We start from the raw sequence: 24,013 nt of genomic DNA, 5'->3' as shown, positions 1-24,013 counted from the left end.
ATTGTACACACCATGAAAATGACCCTAGAGCCTGGGGCAGCCCTGGACAGAGAGTATCAGTGATCCAGGGACTGAAATCTTTGGCGGAGGGTTGTGGGGGTTGGGGGGCGATGCAGTACCAAGGGAACCAAGGACCTCTCCCTCACATCCATGTGAGAAGTATGCAGGGAAAGCAGCATCCGCGGTTTCCCACTGGAGCAAGATAGTGAGGAAAAGCTCAGAGGAGAAGCTGAATTTTCAGGGAATTTTGCAATGCAGGAGATCTGTGTTCCATCCCTGGGTCAGGAAGATCCCCTGGAGGAAGAAATGGCAACTCACTCCAGTATTCTTGCCTGGGAGATCCCATGGACAGAGGAGCCTGATGGGCTACAGTCCATGGGGTCACAAAGAGTCTGACACAGCTGATCGACGAACACTTTCACTTTTCACTTTGTGGATGAACCATGACCTCTGAGGGCACACAGAGGGTTTTCAGGAGGAGGGAATGTAGGAGATGGGGTCAGAGAAGGGCCAAGCAGAACTGATGGGAATTAGTCTCAGGCTGAGCATGGATGGACCTGGGAGTCCTGACCTCCTGGTGACATCAAAGGTAAACCTGATGTTGGTGGAAGGGATGTGACTGGTCCTGGTGGGCTCCGGTGGATGTTGTTGAAAAGGCAGTGGACAGCAGTGGGAAGAGGTGTTGGGGATCCCACCATGAACATGCTGAACCCAGGTGGTAGCATCTGTGAGGTCCTCTAAGGGAAGTGAGTCTGGGGTTGATAGATGATCACAAATAGGTCAGTGGTGTATAAAAGAGCTATCTCCTTTTTTCAGTGTTTTCTAAACATCACATACTCCTGGAAAAGAGTATGTAGAGTGAGAAATAAGAGAACAAAGATAAAACCCTGGGGAAAGGAAGAGAGAAGCCAGAAAGTACACCGAAATCAAGCAGCCAAAGAGACCAAAGGGAACATGGGGAGAAGCATACAGGGATTTCAAGAAAGGAGAAGGTCACCTATCACCAAGAGGTCAAAAAAGACTGAGAATTTATTACTAGGCTTAATCAAGTGACGGTTATTGATCTCTTTATATATAACCAAGTGAAAGAGAAAGTGTCAGTTGTATCTGACTCTTTGCAACCCCATGGACTGTAGACCACCAGACTCCTCTGTCCATGGAATCGTGCAGACAAGAATACTGGAGCATGTTGCCATTTCCTTCTGCAGGGGATCTTCCTGACCCAGGGATGGAACCTAGGTCACCTCCTGCATTGCAGGCAGATTCTTTACCATCTGAGCCACCAGGGAAGCCCATATATATAACCAAGAATACTGGTTAAATATCACCCACATGAGATATTTTAGTCATACCTGATCTCCCCATTCATTAATCACGGGCATATTAATGTCATCAATAAATACAGTCATCTTTCTGCCTCCAGGTGGCCCGTATGTGCTTCCCATCCGCTTGTCCACATAGCTTTCAATTGTTCTCTAGAGAAAAGGAAACAGTCTGTTTTATGCATTACACTTCAGTCCATTTCTAAAAATGATGAGCATGCTTTTCAGAGTAGAATATAACTGACTTATTTATTTAATGGGTGATGTTATTATTCAAATAAATACTGTGAACTTTAAAAAATAAGTTGTTGGACTGTTTATCATTAATTTACATCAAACGACACTCCAATGTTCAGCTTCAACTTCACTATTAGGCCAAAATATGCTGTTTGAATGTGGCTTCAGTCTCAGCCTTAGGAAAGTTAAATAGCTGAATGGCAACTGCAATACTGATTCTTTCAAGATGCGTCTACAGTCAGCCCTTCATATTCATGGCTTCCAAGTCCTTGGATTCAACCAACTTCCATCAAAAGTATTGGGGGCAGGGGTGGGGGGAATTCCAGCAAGTTTCAAAAAGCAAAACTTGAATTTGTCTCACACTGGAAACTATTCACATAGCATTTACAACCATTTACATAGAATTATCATGTATTAGGTACTATAAATAATCTAGGGATTATTTTAGAGTATAAGGGAGGATATGCACAGGTTATTCGCAAACACTACCCACTGTATGCAACTGAGTACTCCCAGGAGTCTTGGCACTAATCCTCCATGGATACTGAGGGACTATATATATCAATGTTTTATTTGCATATACATGTATCAACTACTTAATATATTTAATAAGTTAATGACTACTGCAAATGATAGATTTTACCTGAAACATCATTGGTTCTGTGGCAGATGAAAAGTTTAGACTTTTAGATAACTGTACTTCTGGGTCATATTTTTTCAAATAGGCCTTAATCATTACAGTTTTTGCAGTTCCCTGCTCCCCTGTGAGTAAAACAGCCTGCAATGGTAGGATAATCATGTTAAAAGGTGTTATAAAATGTTTAGTCTTAAACATATTATGGTTCTGGTAGCCATTCTTTCATTCTATAAATTAACGGTAGGTTTTAGTTACTTTTAAGAATTAAACCTACATCAAAATAAATCCTAGTTGAATTAAAGCCATAAATGTACAATGCATGCTGGAAGAAAATGTACTGGAAGAAAACGTGGGTGAGTGGTCACGTGACCAGGGGAGGGACTTTGTAGGCAGACATCCACTTTCCTTAGCAAGCTGAAAATCAGCAGAGTTTGAGCGTATTTTGGGAACCGGAGTTCACTTGCCAAAAGGTTTCTTTGAAATGACACCACCTCCAGCCCTCTGTACTTTACTTTTCCCACTTGTGGTTGTAAAAAGAGTTGTGCTTCTTACATGGTCTGCAATGATCTAAGAGACTCAGGAAACACAGGCTACTGGCCCCACATATCAAAGGGATGACTTTAGTGAGTCCAGACCCGAATCTTTCCATACATGGAAAGTGCTAAATTCCTTAACTTGAGACACCTGGGTTTTTGTTTGCTTGTTTGTTTGTTTTCATTAAAAAACATCATTTCATGATGTTCCGACTACCTGGTTTTTGGTTACAAAAATTTCTATATATCCTGACTTCCCCCCTCAAACTTTGCCGCATCAGAACACTATCTGAGATGCTGTGTCCTGGACTTGAAGTCTGAAGAATGTCCACCAAATAGGTACGGGGAGGGAGGTGGGAGGGGGGGTTCAGGATGGGGAACACGTGGTGGATTCATGTTGATGTATGGCAAAACCAATACAATATTGTAAAGTAATTAGCCTCCAATTAAAATAAATACATTTAAATTAAAAAAATAACATAACTCTCAGCTTTTAGATTGTGCATTTTTTTCAGTCAACAAAACTATCAAACTTACTTTATGCTGTTTTGCAATGGTGTCTATCAAAAAATTTGTTCTAACATTGTCAACATTTGGAACCAAAATTGATGAATATTCTGGAACACTGTCAGTTGGATAATAATATGGCTGAAGTTTCTTATTCCAATGCTCCCAATCACCTATGCAATAATTAAAACGGATCTTAATAAAACTGCATTCTTCAAAAGTTATCTCAGAATACAAAAATATAAGTGCTGTAAACAATCAACAGAAATAAACATTTAAAACATCCTCATGAAACATATTAACCTATCTGCTAAGCTAATGTATGTGGCATCTGATAATTTAAATTTGTTTTGCCTCTTTAAAAAATAATCTTTAAATTATTATTTATCTAGAGAGCTCTGACCTAAAATGGAATTACAACCAATGATACGTTTAGTATCTACTAAGAAAGCCACATTAACTAAAAGGATGGGTTAGCTCAGACTGTGAAGAATCTGCCTGCAATGCAGGAGACCCGGTTGCATCCCTGGGTCGGGAAGATGCCCTGGAGAAGAATGGCTACCCACTCTAGTATTCTTGTCTGGAGGATCCATGGACAGAGAAGCAGAGTTATACATGACTGAGCGACTAACACAACCACCACATTATTGTTATAATAAGCATTATAAGTACATTCCATCAATTCTAAGAAAAGTATCTTATTTACATTTTAGCATCTCTGGAAAGCACCATTCAATCTATGGTGTCAGCATCGCTGTTAGTCATGCAAACTTGGCCAGAGATGTTTATATTGTGGTCATTTAAATGGAATGACCCTCATTGTTGATTGCATTATTGAATTTAACTGCCATTTTAAAGATCTTCCAAAAAAAAACACAATTCAGAAATTTACCCAAAAAGTAACTGTGTACATAGAATGCATGGAAAGAGAGAGGAAGAGTACACATTTGATAGCAGCAAAGCAAATATTCATCACTGGAGGAACAGCCTTGATTTCAACTTTCCTTGCAAATTATGGAGTCCTATGTTATATGTATGTTTAAGTTTTAAGGATTAAACATTAGTGGCTAAAGGGTTTTCCATAGAGGCTGCATCTTGTGCACCACTGTGTAGTTAGCAAAGTGGGCACAATGTTCAATGTGAGAGCTGTACTTGTTCCACATTCTTGCCAGAATTTGGTATTATGAACCCTGCCATTTTCAGTTCAGTTCAGTTCAGTTGCTCAGTCGCGTCCGACTCTTTGTGACCCCATAAATCACTGCACACCAGGCCTCCCTGTCCATCACCAATTCCCGGAGTTTACCCAAACTCATGTCCATTGAGTCGGTGACGCCATCCAGCCATCTCATCCTCTGTCGTCCCCTTCTCCTCCTGCCCCCAATCCCTCCCAGCATCAGAGTCTTTCCAATGAGTCAACTCTTCGCATCAGGTGGCCAAAGTATTAGAGTTTCAGCTTCAACATCAGTCCTTCCAATGAACACTCAGGACTGATCTCCTTTAGGATGGACTGGTTGGATCTCCTTGAAGTTCAAGGGACTCCCAAGAGTCTTCTCCAACACCACAGTTCAAAAGCATCAGTTCTTTGGTGCTCAGCTTTCTTTATAGTCCAACTCTCGCATCCATACATGACTACTGGAAAAACCATAGCCTTGACTAGACGGACCTTTGTTGGCAAAGTAATGTCTCTGCTTTTTAATATACTGTCTAGGTTGGTCATAACTTTCCTTTCAAGGAGTAAGCATCTTTTAATTTCATGGCTGCAGTCCCATCTGCAGTGATTTTGAAGCCCAGAAAAATAGTCAGCCACTGTTTGCACTGTTTCCCCATCTATTTGCCATGAAGTGATGGGACCAGATACCATGATCTTAGTTTTCTGAATGTTGAGCTTTAAGCCAACTTTTTCACTCTCCTCTTTCACTTTCATCAAGAGGCTCTTTGGTTCTTCTTCACTTTCTGCCTTAAGGATGGTGTCATCTGCCTATCTGAGGTTATTGATATTCCCATTTTAGGCATTAAATTAATTAGAATTTAGTCATTCTAGTGACTGTGAAGTGATACCCCATTGCAATTTTAATTTGCATTTCCCTGATGACCAATCATGTTGAATATCTCTTCATATTCTTTTTTTCACCATTCATAAGTCTTTGGTACAGCATCTATTTAAAGTTATTATTGAATTGCAAGAGTTCTTTATGTATTCTGGATAAAATTCTTTTATCAGATATATGTCTCTTAAATATTTGTTTCCATTCTGTGGCCAAAATGGGTCATTTTATTTTCATAGTGACTTTTAAAGAGATGTTAACTTTAGTGAAATCATGACGTAGTGTTCCACCTTTGTTTTTTAAAAATTGATTTGGTTATTCTTTGCATTTCCATAAAAGTTTATAATAATTTATAAATTTTAACCAAAAAAAAAAAGCCTATTGAGATTTTTCACTGTGATTGCACTAAGTGTATAGATAAGTTCAGGGAAAGTAACATCTTAACAATACTGTATTTTCTGATTTGTACACTGGATTTATCTTTCCATTTATTCAGGGCTTCTTTAATTTCTCTCAGCAGTTTTATAGCTTTCAGTATACAAATTTTATACATATTTCATTAAATTTATCCCTATATATTTCATTTTTGGATGCTATTTTGAATTCTATATTAAAATTTCAGTTTCCAATTTGTTGCGAGCGTACAGAAATACAAATTATTATTATATACTGTTCTTTCATTCTGTGACCTTGCTAAACTCATTATACTAGTTCTAACAACATTTTGGAGGGAGGTTATAATATCTGCAAGTAAATAGAAATTTACTTGTTTTTTTTCCAATTTTTTCCAATAGATATTTCATTTGTGTGTTTGTTTGTATTTATTTATTTACTGCCTTTTTGCACTGGCTAAAACATTTGGTACAATGCTGAACAGAAATGGTGAGAAAGGATATTCTTGTTTCTGAACCTTGGAGGTATTCAGTCTTTCACCATTAAGTATTTGTTGAGTTACTAAGTCACATCTGATTCTGTGTGACTCCATGGACTGCAGCACACCATTCAGTATAATACAGCTTTTTTGAAGATATTCTTTATTATAATGATAAAGTTTCTAATTCTAGTATCCTGCGAGTTTTGTCATAGTTTTATCATAGAAAAATGATCCTTCTACCATAGAAGAATGTTAAAATTTTGTCAAATGTACTTTCTGCATCTATTTAGATGACACATAAATTGCTTGGTTTTTTGTATATCAATATGGTGAATTACACTGACTGGTTTTTAAACGTTAATCCAATCTTCCACCCCTAGAATAAATGCCCAGCATCTACACTGTCAAATGTACTTTCATTAACATTGTTTCTAATAATCACTTCTTATTTTAACATCTTTAGGGTCTGTAGTAATGTTTCCTCTCTCAACCTGGCTCATGGTAATCTACTTCTTCTCTTTTTTCCCCCTAATATCTCTGGTAAGAAATTGACCAATTTTACCGCTCTTTCCAAAGAACCATCTTTGGATTGGCTCTAAATTGTAAGAGAATTAACATCTAGGTTTAAGGATTTATTTCATAATTAGCTTCTTTTAGGGAGCGGTAAGCTGGGCACTGACACATATGGTGGGTTAGGGAGCCGAGGCATGGGATTTTGCCAAGTCTACTACACATAAGTAGGGTCCCTATCTGCTTGCTTCATTCTCTGATTATTCTGATGTTTCCAACAAAGAAGTTCTAAGACTGCATTACCACACTTTGCATCATGAAGAATCTGTGTTCTCTATACTTCTACCCTTCCTCTTCAAGCAATAGAAAAAGAGGTACTGCTAACTTATTTATGGTAGACTTCACTTAGATAACTGCGAAAGGGGAAGTCAAGAGCCTCTATAACCATTCCCAGCTCATATGCAAAATCCTAGTCTTGTTTCCATAGATGCAATTTAAAAATAGTATTAGCAATTATGTTACTCACAATTGGTTTAATATTTCCCATAGAAGATTTTATGGAGTTTATCTCTGTTCCATTAAACAAAAATGTTTTTTTTTTTTTTTTTCAGACGTAAGTCACTGTGCTTACCATAATCAGTAACATAGAACTCATACATGGTTTGAGTCAAGCCTTTAGGTATTTCTGGTAAATCTAACTTGCTTTCATGACTTCGCATAAAAGCTTCAAGCTTGTCTCTGCTTTCCAGTTCCAGAAGGGCTCCTAAACTCCACATTAGAGCAAACACAAATAATTTATGAAGATGTTCGACACACGAAATGCCACCTTCTTCTTTGGAGGGGATTAAACCTTCCAGAAGATTGAGAGACTGAAAATATTTAAAATACAATAAAATTAAGTGTTATATTTAGATTTCAAAATAAACATTTAAATATAATAATAACTTTAAAAGAAGGAGAGAACGGGAGAAGAAAACAAATCCATATATCCCCAGTTATGGCTTGATCAGTGTCCTACAGCCAGTGGCATTTAGAAGAAAAGTCATTCTGCTTTAGGCAGACTGCATGCTGCTGCTGCTGCTGCTAAGTCGCTTCAGTCGTGTCCGACTCTGTGCGACCCCATAGACGGCAGCCCACCAGGCTTCCCCGTCCCTGGGATTCTCCAGGCAAGAACACTGGAGTGGGTTGCCATTTCCTTCTCCAATGCATGAAAGTGAAAAGTGAAAGTGAAGTCACTCAGTCATGTCCGACTCTTAGCATGACTGCACAGAAAAGACACCAAACTGGGAATGCGGAGGTGTGGTTTCTTCCCCCAACTCATGCCCCTAACATCTCTGAGTCTCAGTTTCCTGATCTGAGAAGCAAAAAGCCTAGACTAGATGCTTCCTTAGGTAGTTTCTGGTTCTAAAGTTTGGTCATTCCAAATTTTATAGATCAAAGATTTTATTTATTTTTAACATGTTGCAAGGCTCAGCACACTGTGGCCCCAGGGGCCAGCCACTTGCTTAGCAAATGAAGTGTTTCTGAAACACAGTTAGTCTCGTCCATTGCGTCTGGCTGTTTCTATATTGCAACAGTAGAGCTGAGGGGTTGGGATGGAAAATTGTGCAAAGCCTAGAACATTGACTATTTGCCCCTTCAAGAAAAAGTGTGTCAACTCCCACATGGCATCAAAAAAAAAAAAAAAGAAAAAAAGTATCTACAGTAAGACATCCTTTGTCTTTCAAAATAAAATCATTTCAATGATTTGTGAGCTTCATGAATTATTTCTAAGCCACCCAGCCTCCCTGACTGACGTCCTTCACACTGACAGAGAATCAGAGCTCTAGAATGGATAATGAGAGATCACATATGGACTAGAATCAGGAGAGCCTTTGAAAAATCTAAGGAATAGGGTAGGGAAGGAGATGGGAGGGAGGTTCAGGATGGAGGGGACACATGTATACCTATGGCCAATTCATATTGCTGTATGACAAAAACCATCATCAAATTGCAAAGTAATTATCCTCCAATTAAACAAATACATCTTTAAAAAAATATATAAAAGAAACAGAAAAAAAAGAAAGAGAAAGAAATTAACGATTTGTTCTGTTTCTTCCAAAGACTTAAAAGGAAAACTGAGTAGAGGGGGAAAATATAAGGTTACAAACTACTTGGAGAGCTGCTTCAAGGTTTTCCCTATCTAATACATACACTAAATTTGCAAAGCCAAGACTTCCACCCAAATTTTCCTGCTTGCCACCAGCTCCTTGTTGTGCTTTCTGTAGAACTACCAGCTCTATTTATCTTGTCTGCTCTCATTTTTGGACACTCTTTCTGGGAAGGTTAGACTGAGCTTGAATGGTGGGAAAGATAGTTCATTCCGCTTCCCCTGACAATACCGCCCTGGGAGGTGAAACTCATGAAGACATGGCAGTAAGTGAATCAATAAGATCTTTAATAGGAATCCAAATTCTCAGACGCTTCACTGCCACATCACAGAAAGATTTTGATGTATTCTGTGAACCTTCCATTTCAGATACCTCTAGACTGCAACTGAGTGTGTGGGGGGGAGGTGGGGGGAATTTCAAATCTTAAGCAATGAGTGTACAAAAAACATATCTTACTTGCACAATATAGTTGCACTCTAAGAGCTGCATTTTCGGATTGAGGTTCAGTTTCATAAATGTATATGCATCCTCAAATATTTTATCATACAGAGTTAGGAATACATTATTTTCCTGAGTAGTACGCTTCTTCAACCATGCCTACAGCAAAGAAACAGAATCTCTGTTTATAAGAGAGCAAGACATGGAGAAAGCGAGACATGGAAAGATACTAAATGCGCTTCTGTAGGTCTCCAGTCCCCACCTGCAGGATTGGTCTCCAGCTGAGGGCAGAGCTGCTGATGTACACCATGCCCATCCTAGAAACCGTGGCTGGAGAGGCGTTCTCGATATTGTGGACTTCAAACAAAAGCTTGCAGCTTGGGGCCATGGGGATGCGATCTCCGTTGGCCAGTGTGAGGGTTTTATTGTCATCCAACACGGAATTTAAGTTCTCAATCCAAATGGCATCCACAGGGCCATCTAAAACGAGGAAAATGTTTTCACCTGCCAAAAATAAGAACAGAAAATCACTTTTCAACTGTGGATGATCAAAAAAGAAAATTAAAATACTGAGTTGCGGATAAACTGGCAGGAAAAAAGAATGATCAGCAGAAAAGAATTTGCGTGTACCTTTTTTAGCTTTTAATGTTTTTCTCCACAGAGTAGAAAAAATCCCGTCTGTCCAGTCATTGGTCGCTGTGTCCAGTCGGCCAAACATCTGAGGAGCCGTAATAGCTTTGGGATTCATTCTCATCTCCCTGTGAGGCCTTCCACACTCTGTCAGTGCCTTCATCAGGATTGTTATGACCATTGTCTTCCCAGACCCGCTGGGCCCAAGAGTCATCAAACCATGACGGACCAGAGACGTCTCATACAACTACACAATGAGATGATCAATCAAAAAATATAACTTAGGAGTCTCCTGCACACGTTCATAGAAGTCATGTGAAGAAATTTTAAAAGCTTTAAACAGGATCTTAAAAGCTTTAGATAGTAACTGGTTCAGTACTTAAAAATGGAATATGACCCCTCCAAAACTGTTTGTTTCATGGAAGGTGAGTAGCAAACTTTTAAAACGTTAAAAGTGAGAAAGTGATGACAATGTGGGACTTTAATTACATTTTGGAAGTAATCAATTCAGGATCTAGTTTTTACGTCTCAAACTACTTGATATGACAAACTCCTTGTCATTTCAGTTTGCTGATAACATAGAAGTGGTTTTTCCACAAACAGGCTTTCTCTGTATCACGTGTGGTGATACCGCCCCCTAGTGGTGGAAAGCAGCGATACACAGCATCTCTGCCAAGACCCAAGTTAAACATCAGCCTTCTGGTTCTCCAGAGGCACAGCTGGACGTTGAGTTTCCTGTACAAGCGAGTGATCATCAGGGAAACTTGTAATGGAGTAAGGGAAGGACAGGAACGGGGACAGGTCAAGCGTGGTGTGACTGAAGACAAAAATCCTGTAGAGGGGAGACTTAAGGCTGGCCCTCGGGGCACCTTTATACCTGTTTCAACTGGAAGCAGGAGAACTTGACTTTTTGACTGCATCACCCATAAGTCTTTATCGAGTGTTCTGTTGGTTTGTTTTTTTTTTTTAATTATTTATTTGGCTGTGCCAGCTCTTAGTTGCAGCATGCAGGATCAAGTTCCCTAACCAGGGATCAAACCCAGGCCCCCTGCATTGGGAATGCATAGTATTAACCACTAGACCACCAGGGAATTCCCCACATCAACCATATGTCCTTAACTAAGGAAGGGTTGTTTGGGGGTAGGGGAGAAAAAACTCCCATGCGCTGTCTGCACTTTGCACCTTCCAGAAAAAGTGGCACTGACCCTCCTGCAGAGAGTGGTGTGTTTGGGATTGGAATCACAGTTCTAGAAGTCAGGGAAGGAGTGCAAGGTTGAGGTAAGAGAGATTCAAGGAGACATACAAAGAACATGGACAGTGTCTGTTACAAAGTCCTCTCTACAGTTTTCTTAATGAAAACAAAAAGTCAAAGGTCTCATAGCTGATCAGAGTAAAATTTGAGTTACTTTCCTAAGTTTTAGATAGAAATGTATTAGCTCTGTAATCCATAGTTTAAAAGCAACAGAGGTACTGGCCATATTATATTCAACAGTAATGTGTTTGACATTAAGTAACAACACAATATTCTAGTCCTCCACCAACTGAGAGAACTAAGATTTCAGTGCTCAGTATACTGTGTGCATTGTTGTTCAGTGGCTAAGTCATGTCCGACTCTGCGCCCTCATGAACTGCAACACACCAGGCTTCTCTGTCTTTCACTATCTCCCTGAGTTTGCTCAAACTCATGTCCATTGAGTCAGTGATGCCATCCAACCATCTCATCCTCTCTCACCCCCTTCTCCTCTTGCTCTCCATCTTTCTCAGCATCAGGGGCTTTTAAAATGAGTCAGCTCTTGCATCAGGTGGCCAAAGTATTGGAGCTTCACCATCAGTCCTTTCAATGAATACTCAGGGTTGATTTCCTTTAGGATTGACTGGTTTGATCTCCTTGCTATCCAAGAGACTCTCAAGAGCCTTCTCTAGTACCATAGTTCAAAAGCATAAATTCTTCAGTGCTCAGTCTTCTTTATGGTCCAGTTCTCACATCCTTTATGACTACTGGCAAAACCATAGCTTTGACTATACAGACCTTTTTCAGCAAAGTGATGTCTCTGCTTTTTAATATGCTGTCTAGGTTTGTCATTGCTTTTCTTCCAAGGAACAAGCATCTTTTACTTTCATGGCTGCAAGTCACTGTCCACAGTGATTTTGGAGCCCAAGAAAATAAAATCTGTCACTGTTTCCACTTTCCCCCCATCTATTTGCCATGAAGTGATGGGACCGGATGTGATGATCTTAGTTTTCTGAATGTTGGGTTTTAAGCCAGCTTTTTTACTCTCCACTTGCACCCTCATTAAGAAGGTCTTTAATTCCTCTTCACTTTCTACCATTAGACATATGTCATCTGCATATCTGAGGTTATTGATATTTCTCCTGGAAATCTTGATTCCATCTTGTGCTTTATCCAGCCTGGCATTTTTCATGATGTACTCTGCATAGAAGTTAAGTAAGCAGGGTGACAATATATAGCCTTGATGTACTCCTTTCCCAATTTTGAACCAGGCCATTGTTCCATATCTGATTCTAACTCTTGCTTCTTGTCTTGCATGCAGGTTTTTCGGGAGGAAGATAAGGTGGTCTGGTATTCCCATCTCTTTAAGAATTTTCCACAGTTTGTTGTGATTCATACAGTCAAAAGTGCTAGCATGGTCAATGAAGCAGAAGTAGATTTTTGTTTTTTAATTCCCTTGCTTTTCTATCATATAGTGGATGTTGGCAACTTGACCTCTGGTTCCTCTACCTTTTCTAAATCCAGCTTGTACATCTGAAGTTCTCAATTCACCTGTATGCACATCACATGTAAAGTGAGGTTTTCCCAGAATTTTTTTTAAATGGAATGATTTCCATTACATAGATGATGAAAAATACGTTGATTTCTCCCAATATATTTTCTTTCTAAGATTTGAATCTGTCTCATACACTTGCACTGGTTAAAAGAATAAGTTAAGAATCATTACTTTTCAAATGCAGTTTTGACACTTTCCACAATTTCAATGCCTTCATTTTCCAAGGCACTGGAAAATACTCTCAATGTGTCAAGCTCATAGGGATTTAATTCAGCAACTCTGCAACAGTTTCAGGGATCTGCTTGATAAAATCACTGATAGGTTGTCACAAGGATAAAATGTAATTGACAGAAACACACCAAGAGACACGGGCAAAGGATTTAGTTTAGGTGTGAACACGCCCACATACGAAGCAGAAGCAGGGTAGCAGCCCCAGATTCCTTGGGCTCCATGCCCCATGAAGGCCCCCAGCTATGGCATTCCATTTCCCTGTGGGTTTTTTTTTTTTTTTTTTTGGTCATGCTGCATGGCTCGTGAGATTCCAGTTCCCCAACCAAGAATGGAACCCAAGGCCCCTGCAGTGGAAACACAGAGTCCCAACTACCGGACCACCAGGGAAGTCCCTCCCTGCATTTTCATAATCTACTATCTCCTACCAGCTATTCTCAAGATTCTGGTTACCACTTAACGTCATGGGGTGTAAGTAACTTCAGTAAGTGCTTGGTTAGTGTGAAGCAGGGTAAAACCACACTAAAGTCCTTAGGACTAACATCCCTAGCTGAGGACTCTTCTTGTAATGATGTGCTTTATTTAGTCTCAACCTTAACATCAAGCAAGACTAATATCACAAGTTCTTCTCTCCAAATGACAACCTCTAACAACACTCATTGAGCATCATACTGATAATAGATGAAAAATATTTTACCTGCACGAGTTTGAGATTCCAGGGTGGATGGTTAATCAAACCTTCCAGCTGAACCTGGTTGGTGACTGCAGCTTGCAGTTCCACGTAACTATTACTATCTAGTTGTAATCCTGGAAACAGGTCATTGATTAAGCTGAGGAACAGGGGTTCATCTTCATCAATCTAAGGTGGCAAAGAATAAATTTACTCATTTAGGTCAAAAATGAAGCTCATAGCACTTATTTCATGCCCAAATAATCATATTATTCTCCTGGCCACACCTGTATGCTCTAGCACTTTCTCCCAAACACCACCCCTGAGTCCACATTACCTACAGCATTGCACCTAAATTTCCCTGGCATTTACATTAAAAAGAATGAAATAATGCCATTTTCAGCAACATGGATGGACCCAGAGATTGTTGTACTGAGTGAAGTAAGTCAGACATAAAGGGGAAACATCTCTCTTATATGCGGAATCTAAAAGGAAATGATAGGAATGAACTTACAAAACAGAAAGAGACTCACAGACTTAGAGAATGAACTGGACGGTTGCCAGGGTGGGCGGAGGAGAGGATGGGGGGAAGGGATACTTAGAGTCTGGGATGGACACGTAGACATTACTAAAATGGATAGCTAAAATGGATAAAAAGATCTGCTTTATAGCACGGGGAACTCTATTCAATAATACGTGGCAGCCTGGACGGGAGGGAAGTTTGGTGGAAACTGGATTTATATTCGGAGAAGGCAATGGCACCCCACTCCAGTACTTTTGCCTGGAAAATCCCATGGATGGAGGAGCCTGGTAGGCTGTAGTCCATGGGGTCGCTAGAGTCGGACACGACTGAGCGACTTCACTTTCACTTTTCACTTTCATGCATTGGAGAAGGAAATGGCAACCCACTCCAGTGTTCTTGCCTGGAGAATCCCAGGGACAGGGAAGCCTGGTGGGCTGCTGTCTATGGGTCACAGAGAGTCGGACACGACTGATGCGACTTAGTAGTAGTAGTAGGATTTATATACATGTATGACTGAGTCCCTTTGCTGTTCACCTGAAACTGTCACAACATTGTTAATTGGCCATACCCCAAGACAAAATGTTTAAAAAACACTCTGTCGGCATTTAATGTCTTCTCCAATCTACTGCTCCAGGGTTTGATCTCATTACTTTATCATACGACAGGTATATGCATTAACCTTAAAAACGTGTAAGTAATAGCTCCAATCCCAAGAGAACAGAGTATTAACATTCTACTTTAATTAGGAAAATATCTGTAGTTTAACATCAGAAAGTCTTGTGGATTTTGCTTTCAGTTTCTCAACTGACTATGATGGTGGGTGAGTCCTACAAACGTGGCTCCCTCATAAGGAGATCCACGCCCCCCAGGGTGGCTGTGAGACTCAAACAAGACAGTACCCGTGAAAAGATTCTGTAATAAAGTGAAGTATGCAGATGTTAGTTGTTAGTTTTGTAACTAGAATGTGAGCTCCTAAGGTCCACTCCTTCCTCAACCGTGTACTGCCAGGACACGGACACGTAGCACCAAGAAGCCCCTGAATAAAAGCCACATGAAGCTGCCCATCAGCTAGTTCACGACAACATGGCTGTACCCGTGAAAAGTGTGCAAGCAGTGAAATAATTATTGTAATCTCCACAGCAAACCGGAGAAGGCGATGGCGCCCCACTCCAGTACTCTTGCCTGGAAAATCCCATGGACAGAGGAGCCTGGTGGGCTGCAGTCCATGGGGTCGTGAAGAGTCAGACATGACTGAGTGACTTCACTTTCACTTTTCACTTCCATGCATTGAAGGCAATGACAACCCACTCCAGTACTCTGAAGTGACTTAGCAGCAGCAGCCACCATTTAACGCACATTTAGAAAATAGAAATGGTGTTGATGTTTTGGCAGAGACATAGTTAAAGCTAGTCACATACAGACAAAGCAAAAAGCTCTGGTGGTTCCCTATGAATCCAGATTTTCATGTTTAGAATCTGTGTTACATTATGAGTAATGGACTGACATTTGGGGGCTGGAGCCCACTGATGGAGCCTATTTTATGGCATTTGCAAGGATGCATTTCTGGCCCCTGTGGTTCATATAAAGCCATGGATTTTTTTTCTTGGGGGCAGGAGGAGGGTGCCTTCTTCCAGAAGCCCAGTCAGTGGTAACTTCACATACATAACCCAACACACACTCATGTTAACAGCTCTGTATGAGCCCACCCCCACTTGTCAGCTAGGTCAAAATCTTGAAAGAGAAATTAACCCAGAAAATAAAGATACCAATTTAGAAAGGTTCATATCTCTCAGTCCTCTCATGACCGTGCTTAATTCACTATCTTCTGGTCTGGCTCTTTTTTGAGATCCGAGTGTCCTCAATACAGATAGAATATTTCTCAACCCAAAGTCGTAATGAACCTAGGATGAGAAAAGAAATAAAAAGGATCATCCAGTTGAAAAATTCTAAGTGTAGACTCACTGTGCACATATAGTACTTATATACTATAGTTTTGGAGTGGCTGAGTGGCAGAGTTCTGTTAGCTCACTTCTCCTGCCTTTCTTTTGACTGAAAAAGATGACTTCACTGGAAACATCAAGCTGGGTGACAGTGCTCACACATGATTTTCTGAGAAAAATACACTCTGATAGTCTGAAGGGCAACCATTTAAAATGCATGAACAACTGGTTACATACTATGTGATTCACCTTATGTAACATGCTTGAAATAACACAATTACAGAGACGTAGAAAAGATTAGACATTTGAATCAGTTCTAATGAGGTGGATGAAACTGGAGCCTATTATACAGAGTGAAGTAAGCCAGAAGGAAAAACATAAATACAGTATACTAACGCATATATATGGAATTTAGAAAGATGGTAACAATAACCCGGTGTACGAGACAGCAAAAGAGACACTGATGTATAGAACAGTCTTATGGACTCTGTGGGAGAGGGAGAGGGTGGGAAGATTTGGGAGAATGGCAATGAAACATGTAAAATATCATGTAGGAAACGAGTTGCCAGTCCAGATTCGATGCACGATGCTGGTTGCTTGGGGCTGGTGCACTGGGACGGCCCAGAGGGATGGTATGGGGAGGGAGGAGGGAGGAGGGTTCGGGATGGGGAACACATGTATACCTGTGGCGGATTCATTTTGATATTTGGCAAAACTAATACAATTATGTAAAGTTTAAAAATAAAATAAAATTAGAAAAAATAAAAAAATAAAAATAAATAAATAAATAAAACAAAAAAAAAGAAAGAAAAGATTAGGCCTATGAGGGGCTATAGAGTTTGGGAGAGAGGTAAGCATAGCTATAAAGGGTAGCGGGAGGGTACTTGGTGGGGATAAACAATTCTGTTTTCTATGACATAATTGGATAGAACTACACATACTCAGACGGTAAAAGCGTCTGTCTGCAATGCAGGAGACCCAGGTTCGATTCCTGGGTTGGGAAGATCCCCTGGAGAAGGAAATGGCAGCCCACTCCAGTATTCTTGTCTGGAAAATTCCATGGACGGCAGAGCCTGGTAGGCTACTGTCCATGGGGTCGCAAAGAGTTGGACACAACTGAGCGACTTCACTTCATTTCACTTCACACACACACACACACACGAGTGCGTGTGAAGTCTTAGGAATCTCTGTTTATTGTCCATTGTCAATCTTCTGGTTTGGTTATTGTACTACAATTATGTCAACAGGATGACGAGTACACAGGACATCTCATACATGTCTTTGCAACTTCCTGGGAATCTATAATTATTTCAACTTAGGGAAGTTTTTAAAATACATAATCAAAAGTTCAAGTTAATTATAAACATATCTTAGGAAAGAGTCAAGGAATTTTTTTAACTCCCTAATTAGTACTTATCAAAATTGCAAGTTAAAAGACAAGTTCTATAGTGAGGGGGAAAATAGATGTACAAAGTTACCTGCTTAGTAAGTTGCTCTTCACAGAGTTTGTAAAGTACATAAAACTTTTGAGCCAAGATAACGTTTTCAAGAAAACCACAGCTTGCAAGTTTAACTCGCATAATGATCTGCAAATTAACAGTGAGACTTTTCAGTTTTAGTGAAGAACAGGTAAACAACATAAATCGTATTATGGTTTTAAATCCTGATGCATACCTGTCTATCAGGAACCATCATAGCAACAGTTCTGAACTGAATTTTCAAGTTCTCGGGTAGTTCCTGGCGCCCAGCATACCCAGGGTTCTAAAAGTTAAAATTATTTAATTTTTAATTGTTGACATAATTTTTATTTCTTGAATACAAATTATCAATACATTTCAAATCCCTAATTCAGATTCTAAGAAGGTATTGAAAAACATTCGATTGATAAAATATCCCTCTTTTCACAAAAATATGTATTAGACCATCCATATTTATTAATGTCACATTACTTTCTCTCACACATTTCCATTTTCATTATACTAATAAAGTAACACACATGTGCATATGTACACACGTACACACACACACACCACTTTATGTAGCAAAAAATAAGCCTCTGTATATCTATTTGTTAAAGAAAATGAAATAAAACTGAATAAATACTGGGATAATTATGATCTAAAATGTGTTACTTAAAGAAAAAGAAAATTTAGGATTTCATACTAATCAATTTACTGAGGCAATTTTTATTTCCTCTCTTCAACTGTTCTTTTTTTTGCCAGAAAATATTTTTATCTTGCCTTACCTTTTGAAGGACATTTGCATGGAGTATATACTATAGTTGCTAGGTTTGTCTTTTTTATTAATGTTTCCTATTTGCTTTGTGTGTGTGTGTGCTTTGTTTTTGAATTGGAAGATAACTGCTTTACAATATTGTGTTGGTTTCTGCTGATCAACAACACAAATTATTCTTTACAGTCAGAATTAGAGAGTTCTGTGGCTGACAAATAGCCATAAATAGCTGACAAATAGTTTCTTTTTACTATTTAAAAAAACACACACAGTGATGAAGGGAAACAAAGACAGGAATGATGAGAAAAACATTAAAAAGGACAAAAGTAGAGGTGAGAAGGAAGCTAATAAGTAGCAAAAGACTGAGGATAGACCACACCCAAAAATCCCAAGCGATAAGGTGAGGGTGTTCGAAGACAAGTAAGGCAAAGAGGAAAGTGCATGAGGAAACCTTCAGTCCCTGAGCATTTACTGGGCATGGTCAATAGACCAGATAACTTTCCAGGTGCTGGGGACGCAAAGATGGCTGGCTGCCTTTCAATACTCCTATTTTTCATTCTTAGTCACATAACTTCAGCTGCAAGCTGGGTGCATCACCACCCAGATTTAAAACTACATTTCCCAGCCTGCCCTGCAGCTGGTGAGATTAAATTCTACCCTGTGAGTCACAAAGGGACACAGTGTATGAAAGGGACAGTGTATGAAATACACTTGATGTCTGACTGAAGGGAGTTGATTCAGTCAATTGGCTGCAACAGAGCTGCTTCTGTAGCACCTTGGGCTATAAGGTGACCTTGAAAATGGAAACCATGATGGTGTAGAAACCTCAAAAAATCTTAAAAGAATACATACTTAAGTTACTATTCTTCATATCTCAGGTATTCACAGCCTAATGCAATATCTAATTGATATTTCCAAAATTATTCTTAATCCAAGGGCAAGCTTCTTTTTTTTTAATTTAAATTTATTTATTTTAATTGGAGGCTAATTACTTTACAATATTGTATTGGTTTTGTCATACATCAACATGAATCTGCCACGGGTGTACACGTGTTCTCCATCCTGAACCCCCCTCCCACCTCCCTCCCTGTACCATCCCTCTGGGTCATCCCAGTGCACCAGCCCCAAGCATCCTGTATCCTGCAACGAACCTGGTCTGGTGATTCATTTCTTATATGATATTGTACATGTTTCAATGCCATTCTCCCAAATCATCCCACCCTCTCCCTCTCCCACAGAGTCCAAAAGACTGTTCTATACATCTGTGTCTCTTTTGCTGTCTCACATACAGGGTTATCGTTACCGTCTTTCTAAATTCCATATATATGCATTAGTATACTGTATTGGTGTTTTTCTTTCTGGCTTACTTCACTCTGTATAATAGGCTCCAGTTTCATCCACCTCATTAGAACTGATTCAAATGTTTTCTTTTTAATGGCTGAGTAATACTCCATTGTGTATATGTACCACAGCTTTCTTATCCAGTCATCTGCTGATGGACATCTAGGTTGCTTCCATGTCCTGGCTATTATAAACAGTGCTACAATGAACATTGGGGGTACACGTGTCTCTTTCAATTCTGGTTTCCTCAGTGTGTATGCCCAGCAGTGGGATTGCTGGGTCATAAGGCAGTTCTATTTCCAGTTTTTTAAGGAATCTCCACACTGTTCTCCATAGTGGCTGTACTAGTTTGCATTCCCACCAACAGTGTAAGAGGGTTCCCTTTTCTCCACACCCTCTCCAGCATTTATTGCTTGTAGACTTTTGGATCGCAGCCATTCTGACTGGCGTGAAATGGTACCTCATTGTGGTTTTGATTTGCATTTCTCTGATAATGAGTGATGCTGAGCATCTTTTCATGTGTTTGTTAGCCATCTATATGTCTTCTTTGGAGAAATGTCTATTTAGTTCTTTGGCCCATTTTTTGATTGGGTCGTTTATTTTTCTGGAATTGAGCTGCAGGAGTTGCTTGTATATTTTTGAGATTAGTTGTTTGTCAGTTGCTTCATTTGCTATTATTTTCTCCCATTCTGAAGGCTGTCTTTTCACCTTGCTTATAGTTTCCTTTGTTGTGCAGAAGCTTTTAATTTTAATTAGGTCCCATTTGTTTATTTTTGCTTTTATTTCCAATATTCTGGGAGGTGGGTCATAGAGGATCTGCTGTGATTAATGTCAGAGAGTGTTTTGCCTATGTTCTCCTCTAGGAGTTTTATAGTTTCTGGTCTTACGTTTAGATCTTTAATCCATTTTGAGTTTATTTTTGTGTATGGTGTTAGAAAGTATTCTAGTTTCATTCTTTTTCAAGTGGTTGACCAGTTTTCCCAGCACCACTTGTTAAAGAGATTGTCTTTTCTCTATTGTATGTTCTTGCCTCCTTTGTCAAAGATAAGGTGTCCATAGGTGCGTGGATTTATCTCTGAGCTTTCTATTTTGTTCCATTGATCTATTTCTGTCTTTGTGCCAGTACCATACTGTCTTGATGACTGTGGCTTTGCAGTAGAGCCTGAAGTCAGGCAGGTTGATTCCTCCAGTTCCATTCTTCTTTCTCAAGACTGCTTTGGCTATTCAAGGTTTTTTGTATTTCCATACATATTGTGAAATTATTTGTTCTAGCTCTGTGAAAAATACCGTTGGTAGCTTGATAAGGATTGCATTGAATCTGTAGATTGCTTTGGGTAGTATACTCATTTTCACTATATTGATTCTTCCAATCCATGAGCATGGTATGTTTCTCCATCTATTAGTGTCCTCTTTGATTTCTTTCACCAGTGTTTTATAGTCTTCTATATATAGGTCTTTAGTTTTTTTGGGTAGATATATTCCTAAGTATTTTATTCTTTTCATTGCAATGGTGAATGGAATTGTTTCCTTAATTTCTCTTTCTATTTTCTCTTTATTAGTGTATAGGAATGCAAGGGATTTCTGTGTGTTGATTTTATATCCTGCAACTTTACTATATTCATTGATTAGCTCTAGTAATTTTCTGGTGCAGTCTTTAGGGTTTTCTATGTAGAGGATAATGTCATCTGCAAACAGTGAGTGTTTTACTTCTTCTTTTCCAATCTGGATTCCTTTTATTTCTTTTTCTGCTCTGATTGCTGTGGCCAAAACTTCCAAAACTATGTTGAATAACAGTGGTGAGAGTGGGCACTCTTGTCTTGTTCCTGACTTTAGGGGAAATGCTTTTAATTTTTCACCATTGAGGATAATGTTTGCTGTGGGTTTGTCATATATAGCTTTTATTGTGTTGAGGTATGTTCCTTCTATTCCTGCTTTCTGGAGAGTTTTTATCATAAATGTATGTTGAATTTTGTCAAAGGCTTTCTCTGCATCTATTGAGATAATCATATGGCTTTTATTTTTCAATTTGTTAATGTAGTGTATTACATTAATGATTTGCAGATATTGAAGAATCCTTGCATCCCTGGGATAAAGCCCACTTGATCATGGTGTATGATCTTTTTAATGTGTTGTTGGATTCCGATTGCTAGAATTTTTTAAAGGATTTTTGCATCTATGTTCATCAGTGATATTGGCCTGTAGTTTTCTTTTTTGTGTGTGGCATCTTTGTCAGGTTTTTGGTATTATGGTGATGGTGGCCTCATAGAATGAGTTTGGAAGTTTACCTTCCTCTGCAATTTTCTGGAAGAGTTTGAGTAGGATAGGTGTTAGCTCTTCTCTAAATTTTTGGTAGAATTCAGCTGTGAAGCCATCTGGACCTGGGCTTTTGTTTGCTTCTTTTAAATTCTTCTAAGCCACACTATCACACTGAGTAAACTCTTTCATTCAGTTTCATGGGTTATAACTGATCACTTCAGAATTATTATTATTTACCCCTAATTGCTTTACTGGTTGTTTGCTTTAGCCAAAGTTTGTGACTAGTCTCACTTCTGGACAGGAAACCCTAAGAACCAGAGCATAATTCTTCTTGTTCTCTTTTTCCTTTGCTGTAGCTACCAGTCACAGCTGAGACAGTACCAGAGACAGGACATGTAAAGCATCTTCTGCCCTCTCCACCACGACACCATACACCCAAGCGGACGTGTGGTATGAAAATAATAAATCTTTGATGTGTTCAGTTCAGTCAGTTCAGTCCATCAGTTGCATCTGACCTTTTGCAACCCCATGGACTGCAGCACGCCAGGCTTCCCTGGTGTGTTAAGGTGTTGTTGCTGCTGCTGTTCCTGCCAAGTCGCTTCAGTCGTGTCCGATTCTGTGTGACCCCATAGACGGCAGCCCACCAGGCTCCCCCGTCCCTGGGATTCTCCAGGCAAGAACACTGAAGTGCGTTGCCATTTCCTTCTCCAATGCAGGAAAGTGAAAAGTGAAAGTGAAGTCGCTCAGTCGTGTCCGACTCTTAGCGACCCCATGGACTGTAGCCCACCAGGCCCCTCCATCCATGGGATTTTCCAGGCAAGAGTACTGGAGTGGGGTGCCATTGCCTTCTCTGGTTAAGGTGTTAGGTAGAGCAATTTATGTGGCCACACCTAACTTTAAGGGTCAGGGAGACATAGTCCTGTAGTATTTTGCATGGTGGATATTTTCTTTCCCAGCCGTGCTTCACGGCATGTGGGATCTTAGTTTCCCCAGCCAGGGATCAAACCTGTGCAACCCTTGCAGTAGGAGCACAAAGTCTTAGCCACTGGACTGGGTTTGAGGTGGTAAGCCACTAGAATTTGGGCATTGTTATTGTAGCTTCCCTGTCTGATACAGTATATAAAAGGCCCATTACCTTTTCCCAAAATGAGTGCTCAGTAAACAGTGACTAATTTTATCATTAACAAATCACTATTTTATCTTCTGTCTAGTCTATTTTTCCTACTCAAAAAAAAATCATTTAAACAGGGACGATCCCTAGATGGTCATTTACCCACTCATATATGCCTACTTTTATTTAAGTCTATAACAATTACACCAATAAATTGCATTTAAAACCTATGTTTTTCAGTCTCGTTTAAAATCACATCAAAAAGTATGAAATACTTAGGAATACACCCGATCAAGAGGGTGAAAAGAATGAAATAACGCCACTTGCAGCAACATGATGGACCTAGACATCATCATACTAAGTGAAGTAAGTCAGACAAAGAGAAATATCATAGGATATCACTCAAAGGCAGAATCTAAACTATGATACAAATGACGAAGAAAACCAATTTAGGATTACCAAAGGGGAAAGTGGGTGGAGGAGGAACAAATTAGGAATTTGGGGTTAGCAGATACAAAGTACTATATATACATAGATAAACAACAAGATCCTAGTATATATATCACAGGGAACTGTATTCAAAACCTTATAATAACCTATAGTAGAAAAGAATATAATATATATATATATACATATATAACGGAGTCACTTTCCTGTACACCAGAAACTAATACACTATATATTAACCATACTCAATAAAAAGTTTTAAAATATGTAACACCTATGTTCTCACCATTGTTAAGAAGATTCCAAATTCTGGATTTAAATCAACACAATCACCATCAGAAAAAATAAACTGTTTTTTTCTCTCTTTTCTTGCTGTCAAGACGATGTAAATTTGTTGGGCTGCCACTGATAACACAGGCAATTCAATTCTGTTAAACTCATCAAAACAGCCCCAGGAACCTGACTGTGCAAGACCTGGTGTGAAAAACAGTTAGTTTGATAAGTTTTACTTTGTAATACACCTTCTTGATAGAAATCATTTTTCCAAAGCACCCTCAAACAATTATATAGTGAAATACAATTTATATAAACTTCAC

At 39.3% G+C, this 24,013-nt stretch overlaps 1 protein-coding gene across 4 annotated transcripts in view; it reads right to left on the bottom strand.

Annotated features, from left to right (window-relative positions):
- The window catches only part of DNAH8 (dynein axonemal heavy chain 8), a 320,679-nt gene that overhangs the window by 158,192 nt on the left and 138,474 nt on the right, over positions 1-24,013 (bottom strand). For all 4 annotated transcript variants that reach the window (XM_070777905.1, XM_070777908.1, XM_070777907.1 and 1 more), the window contains 12 exons: positions 23,704-23,891; positions 17,705-17,791; positions 17,509-17,616; positions 15,857-15,991; positions 13,595-13,756; positions 9,884-10,130; positions 9,516-9,757; positions 9,272-9,412; positions 7,297-7,534; positions 3,267-3,409; positions 2,203-2,337; positions 1,353-1,475 (listed from right to left, as the gene is read on the bottom strand). In XM_070777905.1, coding sequence (XP_070634006.1) covers positions 1,353-1,475; positions 2,203-2,337; positions 3,267-3,409; positions 7,297-7,534; positions 9,272-9,412; positions 9,516-9,757; positions 9,884-10,130; positions 13,595-13,756; positions 15,857-15,991; positions 17,509-17,616; positions 17,705-17,791; positions 23,704-23,891 — 1,949 coding nt within the window. The remainder of the gene's footprint in view (positions 1-1,352; positions 1,476-2,202; positions 2,338-3,266; positions 3,410-7,296; positions 7,535-9,271; positions 9,413-9,515; positions 9,758-9,883; positions 10,131-13,594; positions 13,757-15,856; positions 15,992-17,508; positions 17,617-17,704; positions 17,792-23,703; positions 23,892-24,013) is intronic.

This window comes from Bos indicus, chromosome 23, assembly GCF_029378745.1.
Source record: "Bos indicus isolate NIAB-ARS_2022 breed Sahiwal x Tharparkar chromosome 23, NIAB-ARS_B.indTharparkar_mat_pri_1.0, whole genome shotgun sequence".
NCBI classification, from domain to species: Eukaryota; Metazoa; Chordata; class Mammalia; order Artiodactyla; family Bovidae; genus Bos; species Bos indicus.
Note: the sequence above shows the minus strand (reverse complement) of the source record. Positions and strands in the feature narration are given on the sequence as shown.